Source organism: Festucalex cinctus, chromosome 18 (assembly GCF_051991245.1).
Source record: "Festucalex cinctus isolate MCC-2025b chromosome 18, RoL_Fcin_1.0, whole genome shotgun sequence".
In the NCBI taxonomy this organism is placed as follows: Eukaryota; Metazoa; Chordata; class Actinopteri; order Syngnathiformes; family Syngnathidae; genus Festucalex; species Festucalex cinctus.
This window is the reverse complement of record NC_135428.1, coordinates 1,592,888-1,620,769: the sequence shown is the minus strand read 5'-3', so window position 1 is coordinate 1,620,769 and position 27,882 is coordinate 1,592,888. Positions and strand designations below refer to the sequence as shown.

At 38.2% G+C, this 27,882-nt stretch overlaps 2 protein-coding genes across 7 annotated transcripts; both read left to right on the top strand.

The window, feature by feature from the left end:
• Positions 1 to 266: 266 nt before the first annotated feature.
• Positions 267 to 15,456, top strand: bbx (BBX high mobility group box domain containing). Of its 6 annotated transcripts, none has more exons than XM_077505307.1 (15): positions 267 to 417; positions 1,577 to 1,662; positions 1,806 to 1,986; positions 2,706 to 2,951; positions 3,098 to 3,299; positions 3,369 to 3,436; positions 4,579 to 4,650; positions 4,880 to 4,945; positions 5,242 to 5,947; positions 6,021 to 6,150; positions 6,897 to 7,042; positions 8,304 to 8,378; positions 9,414 to 9,605; positions 11,029 to 11,215; positions 11,844 to 15,456. In XM_077505307.1, the coding sequence occupies exons 3-15, from the start codon at positions 1,819 to 1,821 to the stop codon at positions 11,920 to 11,922; spliced, it is 2,337 nt and encodes a 778-aa protein (XP_077361433.1). In that variant the 5' UTR covers positions 267 to 417; positions 1,577 to 1,662; positions 1,806 to 1,818; the 3' UTR covers positions 11,923 to 15,456. The 6 variants fall into 6 exon arrangements, with proteins under 6 accessions (XP_077361433.1, XP_077361432.1, XP_077361431.1 ...); XM_077505306.1 differs by having other exon boundaries at positions 4,877 to 4,945; positions 9,417 to 9,605; XM_077505305.1 differs by having other exon boundaries at positions 4,877 to 4,945.
• A 987-nt stretch (positions 15,457 to 16,443) lies between these two features.
• vps11 (VPS11 core subunit of CORVET and HOPS complexes) lies at positions 16,444 to 27,397 on the top strand. The gene is made up of 16 exons (XM_077504419.1): positions 16,444 to 16,655; positions 17,256 to 17,400; positions 17,492 to 17,627; positions 17,736 to 17,899; positions 18,479 to 18,714; positions 19,512 to 19,704; positions 19,793 to 19,944; positions 20,802 to 20,988; positions 21,070 to 21,213; positions 22,243 to 22,446; positions 22,926 to 23,087; positions 24,135 to 24,268; positions 24,788 to 24,990; positions 25,076 to 25,247; positions 26,475 to 26,697; positions 27,021 to 27,397. The coding sequence occupies exons 1-16, from the start codon at positions 16,510 to 16,512 to the stop codon at positions 27,183 to 27,185; spliced, it is 2,766 nt and encodes a 921-aa protein (XP_077360545.1). The 5' UTR covers positions 16,444 to 16,509; the 3' UTR covers positions 27,186 to 27,397.
• Positions 27,398 to 27,882: the final 485 nt, after the last annotated feature.

Genomic DNA, 27,882 nt, shown 5'->3' with positions numbered 1-27,882 from the left:
AAGCAAGTTTCAAACGTATCAAGAAATATATACTGTATACAGTACAAACATATCAAATAATACATTTCATGTAGAAGATCAGACATTTTTAAATATGGTACCTTTTTATGTACTCTTAATATATATATATATATATATATATATATATATATATATATATATATATATATATATATATATATATATATATATATATATATATATATATATATATATATAATTTATTTATTTTTTTAATTTGGTAACAAATTGCCTTGCTTCCGGATTTTAGTCTTGTGGATAAGTGGGACTTGCCGTTGGGTTGAGTACAGCTCATGCTGAACTGTTATGATGTGTCAATGAGTTAAAAAAAAAAAAAAAAAGGTCGAAGCCACTGATAATGAGAGGCCCTCGCGGTACTTGACCAGGAAGAAAAGGGTAAGTTTAAATATTATATCATGGCAAAGGACGTGGTCTTTTATCGATTTTCCGGGCAAACTCTGCCGTAACTCATCAGCCTCACGTTTTATCATCGTGAAAACTATCGCTGTTTTGGACACAATGCTGGCCTTATCCTTTTGAAAAGCCACTGATTTCGGTGTTGTACCGTATTTGCATTTATGATGTATTTTCGCTTCTGTCGATTAACTACCGTGTAAAAATAATTGCAATGTTTACCCAATGCAATCGGTGACATGGTATATAAGTTGCCCCATCCTACAGTCCCTCCTGTCCGCATCAGATCTCGCCAAATCCGTGATGAACGTAAAGCAACTGTTGCTAAAGATCACCGTTTTTCGTTGGTGGCTTGCGTCTCTGATTTTGAATAAACTCGCACTGTTCTAATCATTCTGTCTTAACAGTGACACATCCAGTTAGCAGGGTGTAGCGCTAGCAAGCTAACTAGCTACTTTAATTCGCAGGCAGACGGCTGGAACACGGAGCTATGTAGAGCAAAAAATGCTGCACACAAATATATATGCACGCACAAACTAGTGGCAGTTTAATTAACACGTGTAACTGTTTTTAGGGTCATGGAATACATTTCAGGGGGATTGCCAATTGGGGTGCTTGACAGTATGAAATGCCTCACGACTTACATACTTTCTCCCCCTCGAAACGAAAGCAAAATGGACTCTTCGGCTTGTTAGTGCATGAATCAAATTTTGAAAGGTGATTTAAAAAAAAAAAAAATATGCGAGAACACAGTGTGTAATGTATATGACCCACTTGACAAATGCTCAATACAGATGATCAAGACTTTACTCGAGCGGATGTCCGATCTGGTTCAGCTAAATCTCTGAAGGATGCTCACAAGATGTGTCTTCTATGTTTAGAATGCATGACATATTATAACATGAACTGCAATTCCGTTAATGTCGGCCTTTAGCCTGTGCGTTTAAGTTTTGGTCAAAAGGGCAAATTGAATGCACTATTGAAGTGAACGGTAATTAAATCAAGACAGTGGACCACTGTTATTAGGAAATCAATGTGATCGACTATCCATTGTTATAGAATTTGTGTTATTAAAGAGAAAGAAATTTTGCCCAGATAGCCAGGTAATGCATAACTGAGAACTGTGTTTTGTATGTTATAGGACATTTGTCATTGCATGGCAAAAAGGTTTTGGCAGATCCGTCTTCATCACACACAGAACATTTCCATACTTCCATAATTTCATCTGTAAGTACCAGATTGCCACTTAACATTGTTAAAGACAAGGACTGGCATCAAGTTCAGTTTGTTTTCTTTTTTTTCCAGTATTAATTGCCTGAGCATTCGATTCACTGCCTTTTAGCAACACTGTACACATCTGTTGTTTTTAGGTGTGCTATTAGCATGAAGGGTGAAGAAGGGTGCAAGGAGCCCCCTGCTGTTGGGGACGCCACTGGAAAGCGGCCCAAGCGTAAGTGCCTGCAGTGGCACCCACTACTCTCGAAAAAGGCACTGGATTTCTCGGAGGAGGAGGAGGAGGAGGAAGAAGACGATGAAGAGGAGCTGGTCGAGGTGAATTTGTATTTTACTTTAACCATCTCCAAACATTTTTGTTTTGTTTATTTAGTTTGAACTGAGTCAAATGCCATTTTTAGCATATGTCGCGGGCCACTGAAAAATGGACGGCGGGCCGCAATTGGCCCCCCTGGCCGTAGTTTGGACACCCCTCCTATCATGCATTTTTACGTCTGATATAAAATGTTAGAAAAGGACCTTGAAAATTTTGAGGGGGAGGGAGTCACATTATTTTCCAAAATCATTCAGCCCTACATTTTATTGAAAAACTCATAAGTGCCATTGAAAACAATTTTTTTTTTAATTAACTCATTCACTCGCTTCAAAAGAAAGATTAAAGTCTCTTCTTTCATTAGGAAAAAAAAGTATGTTTCTATCTGTTTCCGTTTTGCAGCAATTAGCATTAGAAAAGAGTTAAGTTTCATCAGTTTTCACAAATCTATTCAAAATTGTAAGTTAGCTTTTTTTTTTAAGATGGCTCTGGTTGATCTCCTTTGCTCTGCTGCAACCTGCTGGCCGTTTGTGTAATAACTACCATTTCTGCAACCGTTCTTTGCAGTTGAGAGGCTGCATCAAAGCCTTCTGTATGCTCTAGCATAAAAAAAAACGTATAAATACGTATTTGGGACACTTAAAATATAAAAAAAAACAAAAAACATATTTACACGTTATTGGGAGCAAATGAGTTAATTAAACTTAGTATGTATCATTTCCAGCAACCGCTGCAGTGTGACCAGGGCCAGGCGTCTCAAGGGCTGCGCGCGGGCTCGCCGGAGGACCCGAACGAACGGCGAGCTCGTCGGCCCATGAATGCCTTTCTTCTCTTCTGCAAGCGCCATCGCTCCCTGGTGCGACACGAACACCCGCGTTTGGACAACCGGGGGGCCACCAAGATCCTGGCCGACTGGTGGGCTGTGCTGGAGCCTGCCGAGAAGCTTAAATACACCGACATGGCCAAGGAGGTGAGAACTGCTTGTTCGTCATAGATGTAAATAAATTGAGATACTTTTGCTTTTTTTTTTTCCTTTTGTTTTCAATTGAATCTTTTTTTACCATGTGATGGTTTGCAAAAAATCCTTTGCATTTCTTTGTCTTCCTGCGACTTCAGTACAAGGAGGCCTTTATGAAGGCGCACCCAGACTATAAATGGTGTCCGACCACCAGCAAACCCGTGAAGAGACCTTCGTGTCAGACGGTTTGTAGCGCTCGCAAAAAAGTGTGGTCCTTCACTTCGAATGTATCCAAGGACTCGTCCGCTTGCAAGAAAATGCCCAAAACCGATGTCCCGCAACTGAACTTTGCAATGGCCGGTACGTGGAAATAACAAGTCGGATTCGTTTTTGTTGTGCATTTCTGCAAAACTGTCTTGTCATTATCAGATCCAACGAAGATGGGTGGCCTCAGTATGCTGCTGTTAGCTGGAGAGCATGCCCTAACAAACCGAGAGGTCAGTTGCCGTTTCACCCAGTGGTGTCCAAACGACGGCCCGGGGGGGCATTTGCGGCCCGCCGTCCATTTTTCAGCGGCCCGCGACATATGCTAAAAATGCCATTTGACTCAGTTCAAATAAAATAAAAACAAAAATGTTTGCGGATGGTCAAAGTAAGAAGGGAGGGTATCGAAAAACTGGTGCCATTAAAAGGTTATTTTAGTTAACTAAAAATAATGAAAAACTAAAATTCAAAAAACAATATTGTTACCGAAATTAAAAAAAAAAAAACAACGAAAATTAACTGACCATTAACTAACACCACCGAGCGAATGCTCCCTGCGCACACTCTGCCAATAATGAGAGCGCCACTGCCCCCTAATGTAGTGGAGGTGCAATTGCACTTTATTCTAGGACAGTAAAAAAAAAATCTAAATAAAAAAATAAAAAAGCCTGTTCCGCGAGGTCAAACGCGCCCCCCTTGATGGAGCCTTGCGCCCCCCTGGGGGGGGGGCCCGCCCCACTGTTTGAGAAGCACTAAATAAAAAACACCTTTTTTATTCTTTTGACCAATTCTCGGTCTCTTGGCCAATGGGTTTTGGCGTGGGCCTTGTGGCATTTCCTGGAGTTTTGTTTGGGCGTTTATGGTTTGATTCGCATTTTGTCACTCACGGCAAATAATAATTGATGGTAGGCTTGCCAACTTTGGTTTCTCTGAGTCACCATAGTGTGCGAAATGCTCATGCTCCGGCTGCTTTTTATGATATAGCGATATCTAGTGGCAAACATTTACACACGATACCTTTACATGAGCTAGTTTGAAAATAAGTCTCAATGCAAAAAAGTCCTCTGCTCAGTTTTCTATTTATTCTCAGGAAAAGTTATTGAGATTCCCTTTTGCTGTCTCTTCAAAAAATCTGAATGAGGAAAAATAGCATTATTATTATGTTTTTTTTTTGTTTTTTGTTTTTTATTGGCCATAGTATTTATAGATTGCAATGATTTTACATATTTTCCTTGTTATTGTAAGTTTTTAGCTGGACCTTACAAACCTGTTCAGAGGTTCCACAGTATACATTAATTTTCATTACAGAATATTTAATTTAAATAAAGGCCTTTGGAATTTTTGTCCAATATAACTCCAGTATCTATCTCTCCAGAACCCTTTGATCACCAAATCCGGTTTACCGGATGCAGCCGAGGAAGGGAGATCCTTTCCAGAAAAAGAGCAGGTATGTTCTGAGACCAAGTCATCCTTTTATACTCATGAGGAGAAACGAGCAATTCAGCAAAGAAGAAGAACTTGGTTAAACAGACAATCAAAGAAAATCTTTTTTTTTTTTTTTTTTTTTTTTTTTAATTAAAGCAGCCCTAATCAAAACTCAAAATTTTACGGTGTCATCTTCAAGACGATAAGACAAAGGAAAGTGTTAGCTGAAACATGCTTTCTTGTATTAGCAGTCATCGGGCTCCGTGGCGCCAGACAGGAAATCCTGCAGACGGTCTCCTCTCTTTCAGCTTGCCGAGGTAATTCCGTTGATCTGGTTTTCATCAACAGCGACACAACAGGTGTCGCTCAAATTCCCGACTGGAGCGTTTTAAGGGTGCGTTTGTAGTTTAGCTCCGTATTGCTAAGTAGAAAATCGACATTATTGTCCAATTTACTGTATGTTTACACAGTATATGCGTAGTATACATCGTGTATACAAGGTGGGTAAAAAGTAATTAGATATTAGAAATGTCTTATTTTCTGTGTTTGTAGTCATTACAAAAACAGTTAGGTATGAAATTATTGACGAAAGCCCATTTTTGTTTCTGTTCAGATGTGTTTAGCAACTGAAGCTGAGAAGATGGACACCGTTGTATCTCAGCAAGGGTCAAGCTTATCTTCGGCCTCGCTCCAAAAAACTACTGTAAATAGTCTTCAGGTTAAAGAGGAGACCGTGGACAGTGTCGGTTGCCCTCTCACGTCTAATGCAGTTTTACCTTCGCCCTCCGCAGTCACTTTGACTGAGACCATTTCCTTGGAATTTGACAGCCAAAATAAACGTGTCGAGAAGAACGAGGAGTTCACGTTAAATGAAACCCTACATTCTTCAAAGAACGTCTTCAAAAATCCTAACCCAACTGTTGGTGTTATTTTTGGAATCGAGACGGTGGCGGAAAGTGTCTGGAAGGATTCGGAGAAGCCCGAGGTGAAAATCCGATACGTTTCAGGTGATAAGTCTTGCTTACCCAAAAAGAAGACGAAGCCCAAAGTTGAGACTTCGGTCAAAGTCAAAGAACTTGTTGACGACAGTGGCAATCATGTGCAGCAAAATGTCTCGAAGGCGGGAATAAACGAAGAGATGAATCCTCTGACAGAAATCGAGGAAAGAAATCTAGAAAGCAAGGAATTTCAGGACAACATGGAATCCAGTACGGAGATCCGTGGCGCAAGGAAATCCGAGAGGAGCTGTAAAGGAGCCCTGTACAAGACCCTCGTTTCCGAAGGAATGCTGACCTCGTTGAGAGCCAACATTGACCGCGGTACTTGTTGTTTGACCGTTACGTCGCCAAAGTGTTCCCAATGAGTCGAGTGAGCAAAGTTTCTTGTCTGTAGGTAAAAGAGGTGTCTTGCGCTCTTCCGATCATGAAGCTCACTGGGGCGAGGATAGCTGGACAATATCCCAAATGGCATCAAACAGCAAGAGGCTAAAAAAGTCCAAGTCCAAAGATGATTCGTCACAAGGGTGAGTGAGTCACCGCTCTCTATTTTTTTGGGGGGTTGATTGATTTTTCATCAGGGTTTGTCAGGGCTCAATCAAGGTCGCAAAGACGTTTTGACGGTCGCCGACAGTTCTCCTTGCCACAAGAAAACCATTAAAACTGTTGGTGAACGTTTTGGGACCTTGAACGAGCCCTGACGAGAAATCAACATTCGCTTCCTTCGCAAACACGGGCAAACGTTAGGTGGGATATACGGGGTTTTCTTTTGTGTTAACCAAACTTGATAATAAAATGATAAAGTCAAGCAAAGTACAAGCAGCAAAGACGATCTCCTCTAAGCCTCCGCTTTTAGCCGTCGGTACCTCCAATTGGGTCTGGTCTGCTGACGTGAGGCACCGGGCAGGTGTGTCGGGGTGCAAGAGCTCGGCGAGATAAGGTGGGGCAAGACCATTGAGAGATTTGGAAGAAAAAAAAAAATAGAAGAATCTTAGAGTGGATTCTAAATTTCACGGGCAGCCAGTGAAGAGATGCCGGAATAAGGGGTTATTATGTGTTCCCTCTTACGGGCACCAGTAAGGAGACGAGCAGCAGCATCTTGGACAAGCTGGAAGTAATCAATCAATCACATTCATTTTAGTGCAACAAAAAAAAAAGTGCTTGACTTAACGGCTCGTGTACAATCTGCCAGTTACTTGTTACTGTTTCCCATTCCTTGTAGTTCTATGATCATTTGGTCTATAATGTTGACACTAATCTCTCAACTCGACAGAAAACTCGAAGAAGAGTTTGAAAAGAAGTTCAACAGCCTTCCACAGTACAGTCCAACAACATTTGATAAGAAGGGGGCTTCCGTCATCAAGAGGAAGAAAACGGATTGTTCTTCTTCCCATGAGGAAACCTCCAAAACAGGCAAAGGTGAGGACAAAACATTATGAATGTAAAGATAGTCGTTCTTCCGACTCGTACTGCACATGCAGGGCTCCAGATTTGTTTTATGAGGAGCACAGTTAATTAAGTAACGTAACTGGTACTGGTAAATGCTTCGACAATAAATGCAGGAACTACAAAATTTTAATTCACATTTTGTTGTATACGGTTTGACACAACAGAAACTACATAGCTCGCGTCAGGCCACAATTTGGTAAAAAAAAAAAAAAGTTACAAATCTATACCGTTGTTCAGTCCTAACGTGTGGTTATTTTTGCAAATTATTGACCAATCTCAAGTGTCGAAAACGATTTGTTCTCACTGATGATGCAATGTTGAACAAAAACGGCGTTTTTAGGGTCTCCTGAAGGGTGATGATTAATAGATAAAGTGATAGTTTGGATTTTTTTATATGAATCTCAACTCAACTCAACTTTATTTATAAAGCGCTTTAAGAACAGGCGTTGCTGTATACAAAGTGCTGTACATAAACATCAGTTTTGCAGTAAACAAGAACAAAGCAAACATTTTGAAGTGCGAATACAGGTTTTTTTTTTTTTGTTTGTTTGTTTTTTTACAAGTAAATACATTCTACATCAGTGAACAAATAAGAAGTAGTGAATAAAGAGATAAATAAATACATAAATAAGTCGACTAAACATCAAACTCATCCACACCACAAAACACCAAGAACAAGTCTCATGTTGCGCCAAAAGCTCTCCCTTAGAAAATAGATCACAAATGTGTAAAAATCATGTCTGTGACAAGTGTTCGTCAAAGTTGACTTTGTATCTAATATTTTTGCTGTCCCTAAATCAGCCCAAAAAAAACGCTCTGTTCAAAACAGGCTGTTTTAGGGGCGTGTCACTTTTATGTAAATAGCTGCACCAGGCCAGGCCGAGGCTACCCCCTCCTTTCTCAAATGAATCCAACGTCTTCTCAAAGATGTGTGACATTAAAGTTGTGCGCTAACGTGACGAAGAGCCAGGGCTGCTAACCCGTTAGCTGGCGCTACGCTGAACGTTTATTTGTAAGTCTACACAGAGTATGTGCGCCCCTAGATGTTCTACTTGCACCCCTAAAATTTTTTGGTTTAGGGCCACTGTGCTCCTAGTTTAAAAAAAAAAAAAAAAGTCTCAATCTCTAAGGGCACGTTTTCCACCATCACGTCATTTATGCTTTGTGAGCTCCGTAGCATAGCATGTCCATGCTCATTTTTTGTTTGTTTGTATTTTTTTCCTGTTAATAGGACCATCTCCATCACAGAAAAAGACTTCATTCCACAAGATTGTTAGGAAGCACAAATACTTAAAGGAGAAACCAGGTGCAGTAGTAAATTGTGATCTAGAATCTTGATAGTTTGTGTTTCAGCCGGGATATCAACGTCACCAAGAAACTGACCAAATTTTAGTACGGTAATTTACATTTTCAAAAGCTTAGTTAACACAAAAATGCTTTAAAGATAGCTAACAACAGTCTCAGATATGAGTCCAGGGGTGCACATAAAAATCTTACCTTGGTTTGGTCTTCAAATGAGCACCAAAGGTTGCTGTTTGGTGCTATTTTTTTTTTTTCCCTGCTCCACCGACCTCATGGATGAACGTAGACTTGGGCACATCTGGGAAAAGCATGCCTGTCCGCAGTCTCTGCAGCCGCTCGGAAGTCGATTTAAAAAGGGTTGCTTTTATTTTTGATGTGTCAGCAGTGCAAAGCGAACATGAGCAACAACTTGGCTTCAGTGTTGTCAACGTTAATTTATTGGCGCTGTATTCTTTGACTTTTCTAGCAACTATTTTATTTTATTTATTATTATTATTATTATCATTATTATTATTATCATTATTATTATTATTATTATTATTATTATTATTATTATTATTATTATTATTATTATTATTATTTTTTTTTTTTTTTTTTTTTTTTTTTTTTTTTTTTTTTTCCCCAAGATTGTGAGATTGAAGTTGAATTACCAAAAGTCAAGCCGGCCACCATAACGGTTCTTTATATCATACAAAGGTGCTGCAATGCCACCTTCAAAATAAAAGTCTCTTCAGCCATAGCGTACTTAGACATTAAAGCTGTAGTTGTCTTTTATTCTGAAGGTAACTCAATAAAGCAATCCTTGCGGCGGTGACCTTGACTTTGACTTTTTCACTGCTTTGCGCACAGTCGCTCAGCTGAGCCGAGTTGCGATAACAACGCAAAACCCGGCACGAGCATAACTATTGACGGTACGCATGCGGTTTTGTGCACCCCTGGATATCTCCTTAGCATAATTAACTCATTACTTAAAACGAAAAATACTTCGGATTACTTTTGTGTCAAGATAAAATGTTTTAATGAGACCCCTTTTCAACAGCAGCGGGGCCGAGGGACTCCACCGCGTTGTCGCTTTCAAAAGCCAAATCATGTGCCGCCAATGCCGTTATTTGCCCAGATGTGCAAGGCACCACTAGTGTGGACATACTAGTTGGTAGCCAGAAGAGGAAGGCTCGGAAGACGAAGATCACACACTTGGTACGCACGGCTGGCGGTGCACCGTTGCTTGAGGGTGAGTATTATTGTTAGTCCTCTTAGCCGTAACGCGCACGGATTTACTGTACTGTGTTGACTGCGTAATCTCACATACAGAATGCGGCGTCATTGAAGCTGGCACGCTTTTAACCAGTGACGATGTGTGCAATAGTTGGTAATAATCTTTTCAGTGGGGTGGCCAGGGTGACACTGAGGGGTGTCCATAAGAGCACACGCACCTGTACGTGCTTGTTAACCACACTCTGCAACCGGGAATTGATTGTTTATCATAACATCCACAGTCAGGGTTTCATGAAATAAAATATACACCAGGGTTGGGCGGTAATACGGTAGTACGGTATCCCGCGCGGTCTAAAAATAGAAACGGTGTCACTTTAAATACCGCCGTTTAAAAATATATAAAATTATATTTTTTTTAGAGAAAATGTAAATGTGTACTTGTTTTCAACTTAACTCATTTGCTCCCAAAGACGTATTTATACGTTTTTTATGTTTTATATGCTCGAGCATACAGAAGGCTTTAATGCAGCCTTGGAACAGAAGAAAGCACCTGAAGCAATGGTAGTTATTACAAAAACAGCCAGCAGTTGGCAGCAGAGTATAAGAGATCAAACAGAGCCATGTTGCAAAAAAAACCAAACTCTTTTCCCCACTGTTTTAAACAGATTTGTGATGAAACTTGGCTATATTCTAATGTTAATTGCTGCAAAACGGAAACAGCTAGAAATATACCTTTTTTTCCTGATGAAAGAAGATGATAATTTTTCATTTTTCATCAATGTTTTATAGCAATAGAATACAATACTCTGTGGGCCTTGCAAAAACAGTCAAAATCCAGTGAAAGTGGCCGGGAGTGAATGAGTTAATATAACTATTTACTCATAACTATTTTAAAATCTAATAGCATAAGCCTGATAATGATTTTGTTGACTGAAATCAGCTTGTGTTGGAAGAGGGGAAACATCCAAAACCTGCAGGACTCCGGCCCCCGAGGACCGAGGACTAAAATACACTTTTTTTTTTTTTTTTTTTTTTTTTTTTTTTTTTTTTTTTCTTAATTGGTGGTGCCACTGACAAAGTAGGATCCAACCATTTTTTTTTCCTTTTAAAGAAATAAAATTCATTGCCAGCAGTAGGGGTGGCAAATGCGGGTGTCAAGGCATTTGATGAAGTTGGCAACCGCCACTCCTTTCCAACCCCTAAAATCACCTACGGATGATCGAGTCAACCTTTCAATTTATGCTGCGGTTGCATCGGCAAATCTCAAAATTTCATTGAGTTTCTTCTACCCGCACTTTGAAGGGCCAAGATCCAGATCGAAGGATATTTCACGTTTCTTTTTCCTCTTTCAAATGTTATTCAGGCGAAAACTTGACTGTCACAGCTGGTGTTAGCATGCATAGAATTTGTTTTTGATTTGTTTTTGACTTGTTTTTCAGAGGACAAAAGTAGTGATCTGACCCAGGTGCAGGAGAATACGCCATTACCCCAACTCACGTTATGCAAAGAAAAAGGGTGCTACAGTGATTCCAGACCAGGCGAGGGGAGCACTGGAATGCAGGAGCTCCCTGCGTTCTTCAGTTTAGCTGCTCTTGCCGAAGTTGCAGCCATGGAAAATATTCACAGGTACGGACAATTAGTGCAATTTCATTCGCCTGCTTGTTTAAATTAAAAAAAAAAAAAAAAAAAAAAAAAAAAAAAAAAAAAAAAAAAAAAAAAAAAAAAAAAAAAAAAGAGTCTTTACTAGCATTTTTTTTTGTTGTGGTTTTCAGCTAGTGCAGTTTGAAAAATACCGTATGTAAGTAATGTCTTACGTTTTGTACAAATAGTAATACAGTCAAACCTCAGTTTTCAAACATAATCTGTTCCAAAAGCGAATTGTTCGAAATCCAAAACAGTTTTTCCCATTATAATTAATGTAAATAATTTTAATCCGTTCCAAATCGACAAAAACTTTTTCCAAGTTTTTTTTTATTTTTTATATATATATATATATATACTATTTTACACCATAAACTGCACTGCTCAGCTTGTGAATGTCACATGACCAAACCAAGAAAACAGGTGAGCTGTGATTGGTTACCCGAGCCCTTTTGTGATGTCATTTTCAGTCGACAGCAAGTTGCAAAATGTGTTTCCAAAGATACTAATTGTACGTGGAAAAATAACGAAAGTATCAAATGTATTATAGACAAAATGTGAACTTTTTATTGCTACAACGGGCTCAATAAGTGAAGTATTTGTCTCATTTCAGAGGCCAGAAAGGCTTGGCTGAGAGTCTGAAGCGAGAACTCGTCCAGACTCCGGTCCTCATCTCTTGTGCTGATCAGTGAAAGTTTGCTTATATTTATTTGATTTTTTTTTTTTTTTTTACGGCAAGCCCTCGACGAAAGAAAATCCCGTCCTTGCCTTTTGTTCTTCCTTCTCCTGCTGTCCACTATTTTTGTGGCCCTGAAAGCCTTCCTTTTCAGATATGTAAAATGCCTTTTAACTTCTCTTAACCCTTTAGAGACGCTGTCCCTCAGTGTGTTGCTAACATTTAGAGGTTGTCAGGGTTTTATTTCACAATGGTCTCGGTCAGGGTCATAAATTGCCATTTAAAACACAATGGGAGAAAAATCTTTCAAAAAAAAAAAAAAAAAATTATAACCACAGAATTGACCTTTCACAAACCACGCCCCAAACGGCCAAGCTCGTATCCGCTCCATTGAAATCCATTGTAAAATCAACCCACAAAATCTTTGTCAGCGTCGATTAAAAACCATACCAAAGTTCCAACAGGCTGTGTGGACCTCCAGCAAGCAAATTAGTGGAAGCCATGTTGCCCATAGATTGTGTAAATCGGACACGAGGAATCCACGAAGTGGCGCGATATCGTCAGTGGATTACACAGTGTGGACGGTTTTCACCCCCAGATAAACAAGCATTCCTACATCTATGGCAAGAGCCGGTAAAGTAGTTAATAACGGGCTAGGCTGAAGCCATATCGTTAAACAAGCAACCGAACGAGGTAAAAGTCAGCTTTTAGCTCTTTGTCAAATTCACTTTAGCTCTAGAGGAAAAATCATGCACACAAAATGGAAATGGAAGTTATACTTGGGATGATTTAATATTGTATAGACCCCTTCAAAGTTTGTAAACAATGTGACGCAATTTGAAGGGCGGGGCTTAGCTGGAGGCAAAAACACCTCAGTGGGCGTGTCGGCATATTTTCACAGAATGTTCACGTCGGAAAGGACGCAGAAACGGCCATTTGAGCTCATATGTGAGTAAATTGACTGAGTATTTATTTTTTTTTTTAAAAAAGGTCATTATTTTACGGGAAGGTCAACCGAAGGGCGCGGGGCTTTTGCGAAAGGTCAATGGGTGTCACCTTTTTTAAAGTAGTTTAGTAATGGAGGGATGCAGCCATCACTTTCACGTCTCGTAGCTTTATAACCTCAAATCCTGTTAACCAGGGTCAGTGGTCACAAAGGTTCCTTCGTGTTGCTCTTATGTACGTTTAATATGAAGAAACCACGGTTGAGTATTTGAATTGTTACGTTGTATATATGTCTTATAGTATATTTACCTACGATACTATACATACTAAGATGCTATGTTGTTAGAAAAAAAAAAAAAAAAGACTGAATGTTTTAAAGAGCAAACAAAGCGTTGTATTTGAAATACAGTTGATGATAGTTGAATGTGTCCCCCCCCCCTCTTATCCGTGGCTCATGCAGGCCATCAAAATGAACATTTTTTGTGAAAGTGGTAATATAGCCTTAATCCTCCTGTTCACGCCCACAAAGTCATTCCCAAATTGCTTGCTCAGTCGTTCGTTTGGTCTTAGAATTTTTTGAAAGGTGAAATGCAGATTTCGTCAATATTTACAGTTTGTATAGCACTTGGAAAGGCACACGCGTGTACGTTTAGAATAAACCGGGATTTGTTAGCCTGTTTATCATATAAATCCCTATTTTTCTTTCACTAATCTTGAAAGGCTGTTAGAATCCCAGTCGGACATCGTCTTCAAGTCTTTATCAGAATTAGACCGTTGATGGGTTTAATTAACCTGAAGAAATGAAATTGCTGAAGATGCAGCAATATTTCTATTATTTTTTTTCCTTTTTTTTTTTAATGAGTATGATAACTTAAATTGCAATAACGATATTTAATTGATCACAGTTTTCATTCAGGCACATACAACACTTCTTTTTTACCATGTATTTTGTTTTTGTCTACTAACTAATATGATATCGTAATTTGTTAGGAAATTGGCTCTTTTTCCCAAGGTCATCTTTTGTTAAGATACAAAAGGTCAAGGTCAGTGATGATGAAGGTATGTATGCTTCCTCGCTTAGCCTTCCTGGCGTCCTGAGCGTTTAAACTTTTTTTTTTTTTTTACACAAATAGGTTGTCGTGCTTTTGGGTGTTTGAACAGAAAATGTCTTGGAGAAATGATGACTCATGGGAATTTTCTACTAAATCAGGTATCCTTCAAGCTTCGTCATTTTATTCCTGTCAGCCCAAGACTGTCATAAGCAAGTGTCACGTTTGCAGGCCGTACCACCTGACGTTCTAAAAACCAACAAGGTTCCCCGATGGGTGAATGCGTTTCATCATAGTTTGTTTGAGATATTTTGACAAATAAAGCCATTCGATTTTACGCTGTATGTTTTGCAAATATGGAAGTTACATTTGTAATAATGCATCTGTGAAGTTCTTTGCATAGACAAAAGTCTTCTGCAAAAAAAAATAGACAATATTTACATATAGCAAGTGCATTTATTGATAAATTGCCAAAGAAAAGGGAAGAGAATATTACAATTATTTTTTTCAAACAAGCAGTTGCACTGTTTTGTTTCTAAATGATCAAGTAACTAAGCACAACTGTCACATTCGAATGGGATAAAAAAAAAAAAAAGGGCATCACTGAATGCTTCTTCTAATGTAATATTTGCACGTACACGACTCAAACCAAAATTCATAACTGTCATTGAAGAAAGTACTTTTACCAACCCTGTAGAAAATATGCATTTACCTACTTATTGAGAAAAATAAGTTGATTTCCAGAAAATAGCCATAAACTGACCTTCGACTACTTCTACCAAGTCGGAATTCCGACATTACACGAATGACCAGATTACCCTTTTGTGCTAGTACTGTCTTTTTTTTGAATGTCATGATTTTATACCTGTATTTTTCTAATTCAGTATTGATTGTACTGTAAACGATGAAGGTTGTAGAATTTCTTGGTGGTTGTATCGATGGACTTGCAAGATACAGCGAGACAGCTGATGAGCTCACGCAAAGACTCATTGTATCATGATGTACATTCAGTAGAAGCTTTTCCAGTTTTTGTTTTTATGTGTTTTCCTTGCAGTACAAATTAAGTTGGTTTATATGGCAGGGACACGCTTGCAGTTTAGAATAAGTACATTTTTAAGTTGAAACATATTTATTGTTGTTTTGTAAGGTTTAGTCAAATAAAAAAATTTATGAATATTGGATCTGTGGTAGAACATGCATTGGTGATACCATGTATGGTCATATAAGACTATAAACACTGCTGGAATGTAGATGGTGACTTTGTTTTCCTTGTTTTTTTTGTTTTTTTTTTTTTGTTCTTAAACATATATGTATATATTAATAGTTTATATCAGATCTTTACCTTTTAAACGTGTTCTTCAGTTGAAAGTGCGGCCTTGCCTTACTTAACCCGCTTAGTGAGGATTCTCTCAGCCAATCGTCTCTCTTTGTACGCCATCTTACGACTCGCATCATAACACTGCTGATGCAATTAGTCTTTGCATTTTCTGCTGGGGGAAAAAATATATATATATTTGCTTGCTGAACACCTAATAAAATGGCACCATTTAGACCCATGTGAAGAGTTTTGTTATTTTCTCAATATGAATACATTACATGTTATATTGCACACAAGTTTTACTATGCCCCCGACAATCCCCTTGAGCATAGCTTGGACCTTGTTTTTTTTTTTCTCTCTCCTCCTTCCTCGTGACTTAATTTTCACATCTAGGAACTCGGGCCACTGTGATAGGCTGGTAGCTCTCTCTCGTTGCTCTGTACTCGTTCGTGCATGTGCAATGACAATAAAGATCCATGTGAGGATGTTGGAGCTGGGGAGGGGCTGGATTTTCTTATTATATTTGTATTCATTATACAGCACTTTGAATTGCATGTTTATGTATGAAAAGCGCTTTACAGTGTTCCCTCACTATAACGCGGTTCACTTTTCGCGGTCTCGCTGTATCGTGGATTTTTTTTAGTGCAATTGTGCATTATTTTTCATTTTATTTTTTTTACACAGTAATGTACCCATTTTTAATAAAAATTTATGAACAGTGTGAATGTTTAAATGAGAGAAATGTGAGAAAATATAAAGGCATGAATGAGAAAAGTTTAACTTTTTTTTTTCTTTTCTTTTTTGAGCATTAAAACATTTATAATTATAAAACATAAAGCTAACTCCTTCGCGGATTTCATTTATTGCGGCTATTTTTGGAACCTAACCCCAGCGCAAAACGGGGGAACACTATAAATGTTTGTTTGATTGATAAATTATAATTCAACCGGTTATTAATGTTATTAGATGGGTAGGGCATGATACGCTTACTTCTCCCAATCTTTCATTACCTTTCACTTTCATTTCTGTCTTTAATTCTTTTTTTTTTATGTTCTATTTTTTTTTTAATGAGTTTCAGTCACAAGACTTTGTAATTTTACAGTTTTTAAATTCCCACACAAATCAAATATTTATTACGAATGCGAACGGTGAATGTTTTTTTTAGTCGAAAAACTAAATGATTGTTTAAATAAAGTTTTTTTAAAAACACTTCCGGTTTGATCACGTGATTGAGCTGTCACATGACAATTCTGTTCTGTAGAGCGTTACTGTTAGCAAGATCACTAACACGATGGCAGCATTCTTGCAGTGGAGAAAGTTTGTATTTTTTGACAAAGACATAGTTAAAGATCCTTCGGATAATGGGAAGACCTTCATGCTTCCAAGTGGAATATCGGCCTGCGACTCTGGACGTGGTCATATTGTTCTTGGCGATATCCTTCAGTAGTAGCAGTGGCGGCTATTGTTGTTATGCTAGGCTAGACGCAATCGTAAAGCGACAGCAAAAATGGAAAATAGTTAGCACGCACGTTCCACGATGTCAATTACCGCTTTTATTACCGCTATTCAATGACAAAATGTGACGTACGTTGTTGACTTGTTTGGGTGTTGTCACCTTTACATTTCTAAACAGAACAATCTTTGACAGCCACAATTCCAGTTGTTTTGCATGCCAGGACGGTTTGACTTTATATCGGATTTCCTCCTTGCTTCGCTTTAAAAAAAAAAAAAAAAAAACACCCCGACGGGACTTTAGATAAACCAAAAGTAATTTTCGTTGAATTCATTAAAAATTGCTGAATTGCACCCAATTGATATGATGCTGTGAAGCCTTTAATCAATGTTTGCAAATGACATTCAGAAAATCAAATGTCCAAATATTGCAGTATTTTGTATTTATTTTATATTACGCGAGTAATTTAGCTGATTAATCGCGCTTAATGAAAACTAAAAAAAGTGTGATTAATCAGATTAAAAAATTTAATCGTTTGACAGCACTAGTATTTCTTATTTTTTTTCCTTAGCCATATTACATATGGGCGGCAACATCTGGCTTCTGATGCGGGCCTTGCAGCTGACGACCTTTCAGGCTTATAAGTTACGAGTAACACATATCTACCAACTGAAACAGCACAGTATTCTTGTCACAGTCGGGCAGGACGAACATGGAATAAACCCTCTAGTAAGTACCGGACTGCATTCAAACGAGGCCTTTCGCTCTGTGCTGTACATTATTAGAATTGAATGACTGAACCACTCGAATTGATTCTCAGGTAAAAGTCTGGAATTTGGACAAAAAAGACAGCGGAAGTCCCCTCTGCACGAGAATTTTCCCTGCCATTCCAGGCAACAAACCAACGGAAGTTTCTTGCCTCAGTGTGCATGAGAACCTCAACTTTATGGCCATTGGTATGTGGCTGACAAATGTTTCTTTGCTTTCTGGTGTATCACTGAATGACTCTTAGAGCTTCCGTGGTATTTATTGTCTTTTCGGTGTGTGCGTGTGTCTCTTGACAGGATTCACAGATGGCAGTGTGGTTCTGACCAAAGGTGACATAACTCGAGATCGTCACAGTAAAACGTTGACTCTGCACGAGGGAACTATCCCAGTCACGGGACTCGCCTTCCGTCAAGTTGCTAAAGTCACTCATCTGTATGTGGCCACGCTTGAGAAAGTCCACGTAAGTCTGACATTATTAACTCATTTGCTCCCAATAACGTATAAATCCGTGCTTTTTATGTTCTAAGTGTCCCAAAGACGTATTTATACGTTGTTGTTTTTTTGTTTTTGTTTTTTATGCTAGAGCATACAGAAGGCTTTGATGCAGCCTCTCAACTGCAAAGAACGGTTGCAGAAATGGTAGTTATTACACAAACGGCCAGCAGGTGGCAGCAGAGCAAAGGAGATCAACCAGGGCCATCTTGAAAAAAAGCTCAATTACTCACAAGTTTAAATAGATTTGTGAAAACTGATGAAACTTAGCTCTCTTCTAATGCTAATTGCTGCAAAACAGAAACAGATAGAAACATACTTTTTCCTGATGAAAGAAGAGACTTTAATCTTTCTTTTGATATGTTCGATGCTTTTATAGCAATTGAACACAATATTCTGTGGGCCTTGCAAAATCAGTCAAAATCCAGTAAAACAGCCGGGAGCGAACGGGATTGCGAAATATGAAAATGGTGGCGAGTGAATGAGTTAACAACATTAATGTGATGGTGATTTCCGTATCAATGACCTCCTTTTCTCTCTCGATCAGTGCTACACCCTGACCGTCAAAGAGTATCCAAAAGTGGAGCTGGACACTCACGGCTGCGCTCTGCGCTGCTCGTCCCTCACGGATCCTTCGCAGGATTCTCAGTTTATTGTGGCTGGCGACGAATGCGTGTATCTCTACCAGCCTGACGAAAGAGGTCCCTGCTTTGCCTTTGACGGAACCAAGCTGTTGGCACGCTGGCATCGTGGATACCTTTTTTTAGTTATTAGAAATACAAAGTAAGAACACGAACCCATAAGTACACACAGTCACCCAACAAGGGAAAATAACGTAAATAACGGATGGATGATCCTTGAGCTTCGGGTTGCCTGATTATGGGGAAAAAAATTAGAATCACTCATCAATCATTGAAGTCATGGTAATTCAAAAGTTTATTTTTTGGTACAAAAGAAGAAAATGTTTAAAAATATTAAGACCAATAAAAAAATAAAAATAAAAAATAGAAACACTAATTATGTAAGTTCCGAGGACCAAACAGAATTTATAATAATGCAATATTATTTATTTATTTAGGCAAAGACTTGAACTTGGAGTGCAGCATGTGCACTTTTTTTTTTTTGGTTACAAAACAAGAAAATGTTTCAACTTAAAAAAAATATATATATATACTAATTTAAGACAAATTATTTGAAACACTATAATTATGCAAGTTCCTTTTGGATGAAAAAAAATTAAATTAGTTATTTTAAAATTTAACAAAGATGCAAATGTATAAATTTAAACAACTCAAAAATTTGTAATATTTTTTTTTTTCTTATGCTGACTTGTGGAGTGTAATAATTGAAATCGTAATTGAATTTCGATTAATTGCATAGCCCTACCTGAGCTTGGCAGTTCATATAAAATGTAATATCATGTGACCTTTTTCTCATGAGTATGTTTTGCCAGTTTCCCTTCCACTGGGGACACTTTCGCTAACATCTTTTCAGTATTTTCCCAGTTGAATAAATAACCATCTTTATTACTTTGATGAAGGAAAAAAAAAATCCATGTTGGTGTGTCAATACCTCCACAGGACGAGGTTTGCTAGCAGCCCATCAGACAAACAGCTTCTGACCATCTACGATCTGGATAACAAGTTCATCGCCTATAGCGCCTTATTTGATGATGTCATCGACGTGGTGGCTGAGTGGGGCTCCTTCTACGTCCTCACCAGAGACGGTAAAATGCATATTCTCCAGGAGAAGGACACGCAGACCAAGCTGGAAGTGAGTCTCAATACTTCTGGTGAGCAATTGCAATGGAGGGTTTTGTCAGCGTTTTGACGGTCCCGAAATCTCGTCTTTCCTTCAACAGATGCTCTTCAAGAAGAATTTATTTGTGATGGCGATAAACTTGGCTAAAAGCCAACATCTGGACAGCGACGGACTGTCGGAGATCTTCAGGCAGTACGGCGATCACCTCTACCTTAAGGGAGACCATGATGGTGCCATTCAGCAGTACATTCGGTAATTATGAGATCATCAATCACTTTGTTTTCATTGGATTTTTTTTTTTTTTTAAATCCATTGTTGGGAATGCCACATTTGTGGGCTTCTGTATTATGTACTGCATTTTCGTTTGATCTCATATAGAAGATTTGAAAGTGTATTTTTTTACACAAAGATCCCCAAATTTTATTTTATACTTAAAAAGTTTTTTTAGCGATCGGAAATGTCTTCAAAAAAATATACAGTGGTAAAATTGATTGTCTTGACTAAAATTAGACGAAAGCATTGACTAGTTTTTGTTGACTAAAACCCGACAATTTTTATTTTTTTTTCATACTAAAATAAAGACAAAAATGCACGACTTCTAGTCAACTAAAAACGGAAGAAATAAAAACGGGATGAGGTTGACTTATATGTTCAAAACTAGCAAGCGTGACTGAAACTGGACTTAAAACTGAGACAAAATTTTACACTTGCCCCGGTTGTATGTGTCACCAGCATGTACCAAAAGTTCGAAGTACGTGAAACAGCCCATGGCCTGTAAAAAAAAAAAAAGAAAAAGAAAAAGTCTCTTGGAGTCAGTCAGCCATTGTGAATTTTCTTTATTTTGCCCCATTTTTGACCCTTTAGTTTATAGGTTACATTAAAAAAAAAAAACTCCTGATAGAGTTATTGTTGTTGTTGTTGTTGTTGTTCAACAAAAGGATCGCATTTTTGGGGGAATTCAACATGCACGAAAACTCACTAAACTTTGCGCACTCATCGGGCATTTTGAAAAATGTAAATATTTAAAAAGTTGTCCTGCACACTTACAAAAAAAAAAAGAAAAAAAAGTGAGACATTCAAGTTTGTTTTTCGTCATCTGTTCCCGACAGCACGATTGGAAAACTCGAGCCATCTTACGTCATTCGCAAATTTCTGGACGCGCAGAGGATTCATAACCTGACGGCTTACCTGCAAGCGTTGCACAGGCAGTCGCTGGCCAACGCTGACCACACCACGCTTCTGCTCAACTGTTACACAAAGCTCAAGGACAGTTTGAAGCTGGAAGAGTTTATCAAGGTGACCGGGAGAGAGGGAGTTGCAAAACTAACGGGACGGCTCTCGTTCGGCGACGCAAACGTTTTCCCGTGTTTTCAATAGAGCAGCGACAGCGAGGTTCACTTTGATGTCGAGATCGCCATCAAAGTTCTGCGACAGGCCGGCTACCACAGACATGCCGTCTTCTTGGCGGAGAAGCACATGCACCATGAGTGGTATTTGAAGATTCAACTGGAAGATCTCAAGGTAAATATCTAGTTATAAAAAATTAAAAAAAAATTGGATTTACTATATTTTAATTATATTTTTGTAATATTTTGTTTTATATTTTGTCTATAATTAATTTGATGCTTTCATTATTTTTCACGTACAAATGAGTACCTTTAACTCATTTGCTCCCAATAACGTGCGAATTTTTATTTTATTTTTTTTAATGTTTTGTGTCCCAAATACGTTTTTGTTGTTGTTGTTGTTGTTGTTGTTGTTGTTGTTGTTGTTTTTTATGCTAAAGCATACAGAAGGCTTTGATGCAGCCTCTTAACTGCAAAGAACGGTTGCAGAAATGGTAGTTATTACACAAACGACCAGCAGGTGGCAGCAGAGCAAAGGAGATCAACCAGGGCCATGTAGAAAAAAAAACTCAATTACTTCCAATTTTAAATAATTTGTGAAACGCTAATTGCTGCAAAATGGAAACAGATAGAAACACTTTTTTATTCCTGATGAAAGAAGAGACTTTAATCTTGCTTTTAATATGTTCCCTGTTTTTATAGCAATAGGACACAATATTCTGTGGGCCTTGCAAAATCAGTCAAAATCCAGTTAAACAGCCGGGAAGTGAACGGGATTGCGAAATGTGAAAATGGTGGCGAGTGAATGAGTTAAAAAGACATTTTGCAACTTGCCGTCGACTGAAAATGACATCACAAGGGCTCGGGTAACCAAACACAGCTCACCTGTTTTCTAGGTTTGGTCATGTGACATTCGCAAGCTGAGCTGTGTCATTTTCAGTTGACAGCAAGTTGCAAAATGTGTTTTTAAACGTACTAATTGTACATGAAAAATAATGAAAATATCAAATTTATTATCGGCAAAACATTAACGTTTGACTGCCAACAATGGCTAAATAAGTAAAGTGTCCCTTTAAATATTAGAGATACCGCTATGTTTCTTCTAGGGATGATCCAGATAGCAATTATTAGTAGTTAAGGAGCTTGTTTCTCACATAATATGTAGTCCTCACTTACATATCATATTGTTTGCTCCAAAACGCAGAACTATGAGGAAGGCTTGCGCTACATCGGACGCCTGCCTTTTGAGCAAGCCGAAAGCAACATGAAGCGTTACGGCAAGACGCTAATGCATCATATCCCTGAGGGGACGACGACGCTTCTGAAGGGCCTATGCACCAACTACCACCCGAGCGGGGGGGACGCTGCTGAAATTGACGGCCACTTGGAGAGGAACCTGCTCAACAAGGTTGGTGGCCGGTGTGCGTGTTCTTCAAGATTGCTGGGGAATGGGGATTTACTAGGGATTTACGATATCCAAACATCATGGTACGATAATTATCACGATATTGTAAAAAAGAGAGCTCATACTTAAAAAAAAAAGAAAAAAAAAAAAAAAAAGCACAATATTGTGCTTTTGTGCATAACAGCAATGCATATAAACCACCCTACAATCTCTAATAAAAAAAATATTGAGGCACCTACTTGCTAATGTAAGCACACATTGCTCGCTTCACAAGCAAATTCGGTTCCCCTTCATCTGACAATTAGCATAGATTTTAAACATTGAAGGCCAAAACATCCCTAATGAAAATTAAATCGCACTAATAAACTAGCTACTAGATGGTGCTAGAACTGCACAAATGGAACTCAACCTGACTTTTTTTTTTTGTGTTTTTTTTTGTTAACAAATGTGTTCCTTGATGATAGAGTGCATTTTGTTTTCAGGCCAACTCTGAGGAGTTCATCCCGATTTTTGCCAACAACCCTCGTGAGCTGAAAGCCTACCTGGAGCACATGATTGAGGTGGATCCCAATTCTCCTCAAGGAGTTTACGACACGCTGCTGGAGCTCCGGCTGCAAGACTGGGCTCACGAGCAGGACCCTGAGGTCAGAGCAACACAGCCATAGTTTGGAACCGGTTTTTGTTTTTTCTCAGAGCTGACGACATTGAATTGCAAAATGTATTTATCGTGAGACAAACGTGCGAATAATATGTTATACGACAATATTTACAATAAACATCCGTTGAACCTTTTTTATCGGGGTTGGGTCGCGAATGCGCATTCATCCACAATTGGTGGTGGATACGTCTAACCGGCTGTGTGCACCTTGGGGTCAGGGGTCGCACCTGCATTGTGACCAGGGCTCCAGTTTGGAAGCGCAGAGCGCTTCCCATGAAATAATATATATATATATTAAAAAAAAATAAAAATACTTTAATATATAACAATATGACATTAATAACACCACCCCTGGGGCCATGCAAGTAATTGTGTTAAAGGGATACTTCACTTATTTAGTGCATTTTAGCAATAAAAAAAAATACTAATATTTTGTCTATAATTAATTTGATACTTTCATTATTTTTCACCTACAATTAATACTTTTAAAAAACCAATCTTGACACTTGTTGCTGACTGACGATGACATCACGTGCTCAGGTAACGACCAATCACAGCTCACCTGTTTTCTAGGTTTGGTCATGTGACATTCACAAGCTGAGCTGTGATTGGATGCCTGAGCCCTTGTGATGTCATTTTTAGTCGACAGCAAGCTGCAAATGTACTAATTGTGCATAAAAAATATATTATATTATATTATATTATATTATATTATATTATATTATATTGTATTATATTGTATTATATTGTATTATATTATATTATATTATATTATATTATATTATATTGTATTATATTGTATTATAACTGCCTACATATCTGTAGATTATGTACAGCACCTTGCCCATGTTTGTTACAGTGTACATTTGACAGGGTCTTGGAGAAATGTTTTCTTGATTAAAAAAAAAAAAATATATATGTTTTAGTTGAAATGCAATTGATAATCGTCTTATTCTTTTTTTTTTTTTTTTTTTTTTTTTTTTTTTTTTTTTTTTTTTTTTTAAATTAACTTTAATTTTTTTTTTTTTTGCAGAGAAAAAAGATCCTGCAAGGCGAATCCTTATCACTCCTCAGGAGTGACAATACCGTGTTTGATAAAGCGCTGGTCCTCTGTCAGATGCACAATTTTAAAGAGGGCGTCCTTTACCTGTACGAAAAGGGCAAATTGTAAGTAAAAGTTGGCACACCCAATGCATGCATGAATATATATATATATATATATATATATATATATATATATATATATATATATATATATATATATATATATATATATATATATATATATATATATATATATATATATATATCAAAATAGAGCTTATTATTGGACAGAGCTTTGGACCACAAATAAAATAATTGTAAGAATCAGTTAAGGATTAAGAATTTGATGCCACTTTTTCACTTTTAGTCATTCATTTATTCATTTAGTCATTTATTTATTTCGAATTTTGGCTGTTTTGGTCCTCCATAGTTTTTGGCAGTCATAAAGAGTTAATGGTGATTTGATGGAATTGTTGGGCGGCACGTCGACGCCCCCTGACACTAATGTGAAAAAGAAACATGTTACTTAAGGCGCATATTGCAATGATTACTCCCACATTTTTCACCAAGTTCGGTCTTTGTCACAATTTCAAAATAATAAATACAGATAAGTGACCATTAATCCCGCCCACCCATTTACAGGTACCAACAGATTATGCACTACCACATGCAGAATGAAGTGTATGACAAAGTGGTTGAAGCTTGCAAGCGTTACGGGGAGCAGGAATCTTGCCTGTGGGAACAAGCTTTGGGCTACTTTGCCAGGAAAGAAGAAGACTGCAAGGCCTACATCAGTGAAGTTTTGCGTCACATTGACCAAAATAACCTGATGCCTCCTTTACTTGGTATTTCTCAAAAATACATCTACCATTAATTTTTTTTTACCCATTTAAAAAAACAAACGTCGAGCTTTCACGTCTGCGTTCGCAGTTGTGCAGACGCTGGCGCACAACTCGACGGCGACCCTCTCGGTGATCAAAGACTACCTGATCAACAAGCTGCAGCGGGAGAGCCGACAAATTGAGGACGACGAGCGCAAGATACGGCAATATCGCCACGAAACCGCTCACCTTCGCGCCGACATCCACGAGCTCAAGACCAGGTGGCTTGATCAGAGTTTGTTTTTTTAGCTTTCGGTGTTTGCGGCACTGCGCGGTGGTTCCCGTGATACTGCGATTTGTTGGGGTTCAAAATACGAACATTTCCTCTTGAAATCAACGTATGAAAATGCAACATGATGATACCTGTCGTCCGCTGTTGGGGGTGCCATTCAAAACCAACTTATTTATCATTTATTTAAATTGCGTTGTTTCAAATATTACACATCATCTCTGAATGAATGAATTGCAAATTTGATGTGTTCTAAATGTACGATAAAATGTGCCATATTTTTAAAAAAAAAATCGATTCGGCAATATATCGCGATATTACAGCATGAAATTCTCTAGGTGGCCAAATCGATTTTTAAACATCCATTTTTGATGGAAAAATATTCAACAAAACGTCTTACTTGTGGTTAGAGTTCACACCTGAAGCATGGAAAAATTTTATATTAACTCATTTTCTCCCAATAACATGTAAATATGTTTTTTTTAATGTTTCAAGTGTCCCAAAGACGTATTTATACGTTTTTTTGGTTTTGTTTTGTTTATTTATGCTAGAGCATACAGAAGGCTTTGATGCAGCCTCTTAACTGCAGAGAACGGTTGCAGAAATGGTAGTTATTACACAAACGGCCAGCAGGTGGCAGCAGAGCAAAGGAGATCAACCAGGGCCATGTAGAAAAAAAGCTAAATAGATTTGTGAAAACGGATGAAACTTCGCTCTCTTCTAATGCTAATTGCTGCAAAACGGAAACAGATATAAACATACTTTTTTTTTCCTGATAAAAGAAGATAATTTAATCTTTCTTTTGATAGGTTCCATGCTTTTATAGCAATAGAACACAATATTCTGTGGGCCTTGCAAAATCAGTCAAAATTCAGTAAAACAGCCGGGAGCAAACCGGATTGCGAAATGTGAAAATGGCGGCGAGTGAATGAGTTAATCAGGTGTTAAAAAATTTTGTGGTGTTAAAGGAACTTTAAATGAACTCATAATTAACGCCCCTAATTTATATTAATAACGGCTATTCATACTGCGTGTAAAATAAAAGTTGAAGGGTTGGATACATTTGTTTTAAACATATTAATACTGTTTGAAATGGAAATAATTCAAGTATGATGTGGCATGCCCAACATATCTCGATTCCACGTCAACCTGTGCGATATCCAGAAAAGTCCAAAACTGCCTCACTAACTCTTAACTCTGAATCAACGTCTGCCCACAGTGCCAAAATCTTCCAGAAGACCAAGTGCAACATGTGCAACAGTCCCTTGGAGCTGCCGTCCGTTCATTTCCTGTGCGGCCACTCCTTTCACCAACATTGCTTCGAAAGTTACGCCGACAACGAGGCCGAGTGCCCGACGTGCGCGCCGGAAAACCGCAAAGTCATGGACATGCTGCGGGCGCAGGACCAGAAGCGTGACTTGCATGACCACTTCAACAGACAGGTAGCAAACACCTGTCTGGACACGCGTCGAGAATAAAGCATTTCAGAGCAGTTTGGCAGTCGCCTCATTTAGCCGATTATCGGTGCCGATATTTGGCATTTTTACAAATATCAGCAACGGCGATGTTTTTTAATCTGAAGGTCTTTTTTTTTTTTTTTTTAATATCGCCAACGCCCCCACAATAACGTGATAATTATCGTATTGTGACCTTCATATCGTGATAATATCCTATCGTGATGTTTGGGTATCGTTACATCCCTACTTGTATGGTTACTATGTATAGTATGAAAACGTAAACCGTTATCCGTTCTTTCCATTTTCAGTTGCAGAGCTCTCATGATGGATTCTCTGTGGTGGCCGACTACTTTGGCCGAGGAGTTTTCAACAAACTCACGCTTCTTACGGACCCGCCCGGCAGCAAACCGGTAGAGAATCTGGAAGTGAATTTGCAGAGAGACCTTCTCATCCGTACCAAGAGGAACTGCTAAAAGACATCTACAAGTGTATTTGGGATCACAATCTCATCTGTGGTTCACTGTATTTATATCCATGTCACATCTGCAATATGTCTCCAGCACGTCGTCCAGTGCGGCATTGAATGCAATTTTGCGTTGATCCCACCTACTTGTTTGTATCCCTGATTTGTCAGGAACTTCATCTCGTCTCGTCTGGCTTGCGATGCAATAAATAATTCAGCGTATGTGTGTGATGTGGTTTCAGGCAACAGACAACTCAACTTTATTTATAAAGCGCTTTAACATTCCATTAATAATTGTTTGAAGTATGTTTATTAAAAAAAACGTGTTTGCACAGTTAGAAGAGACAGCAATGAAACAAAAATCATTTTAGCTGTTTTATTTGAGATTCAATTTGGTCACTGAAGGGGTAGGACAAAAGAAAATGGCATTTTAGTGGGTACTCCACACTTGTTTGATATTAAAAAAAAAAAAACTATTTGCAAATTTCAAGCATTTTTTTTGTCTCAGGTCAAGTAAATTTACTCAGAAACTGCATGTCGGAAGTGTTGATATTCGCTTGCTCTCTTTGGGGAATTATGCAATTATAATGGTTGAACAAAAATGCCGTTTGGGGTAAAGTATAAAGAAAGGTTTGCCGGAGCTGAAAATGTGTTGTGATGAACCAGAACAACAAACAATTTATCAGAATCAGGCATATTTTTGCTTT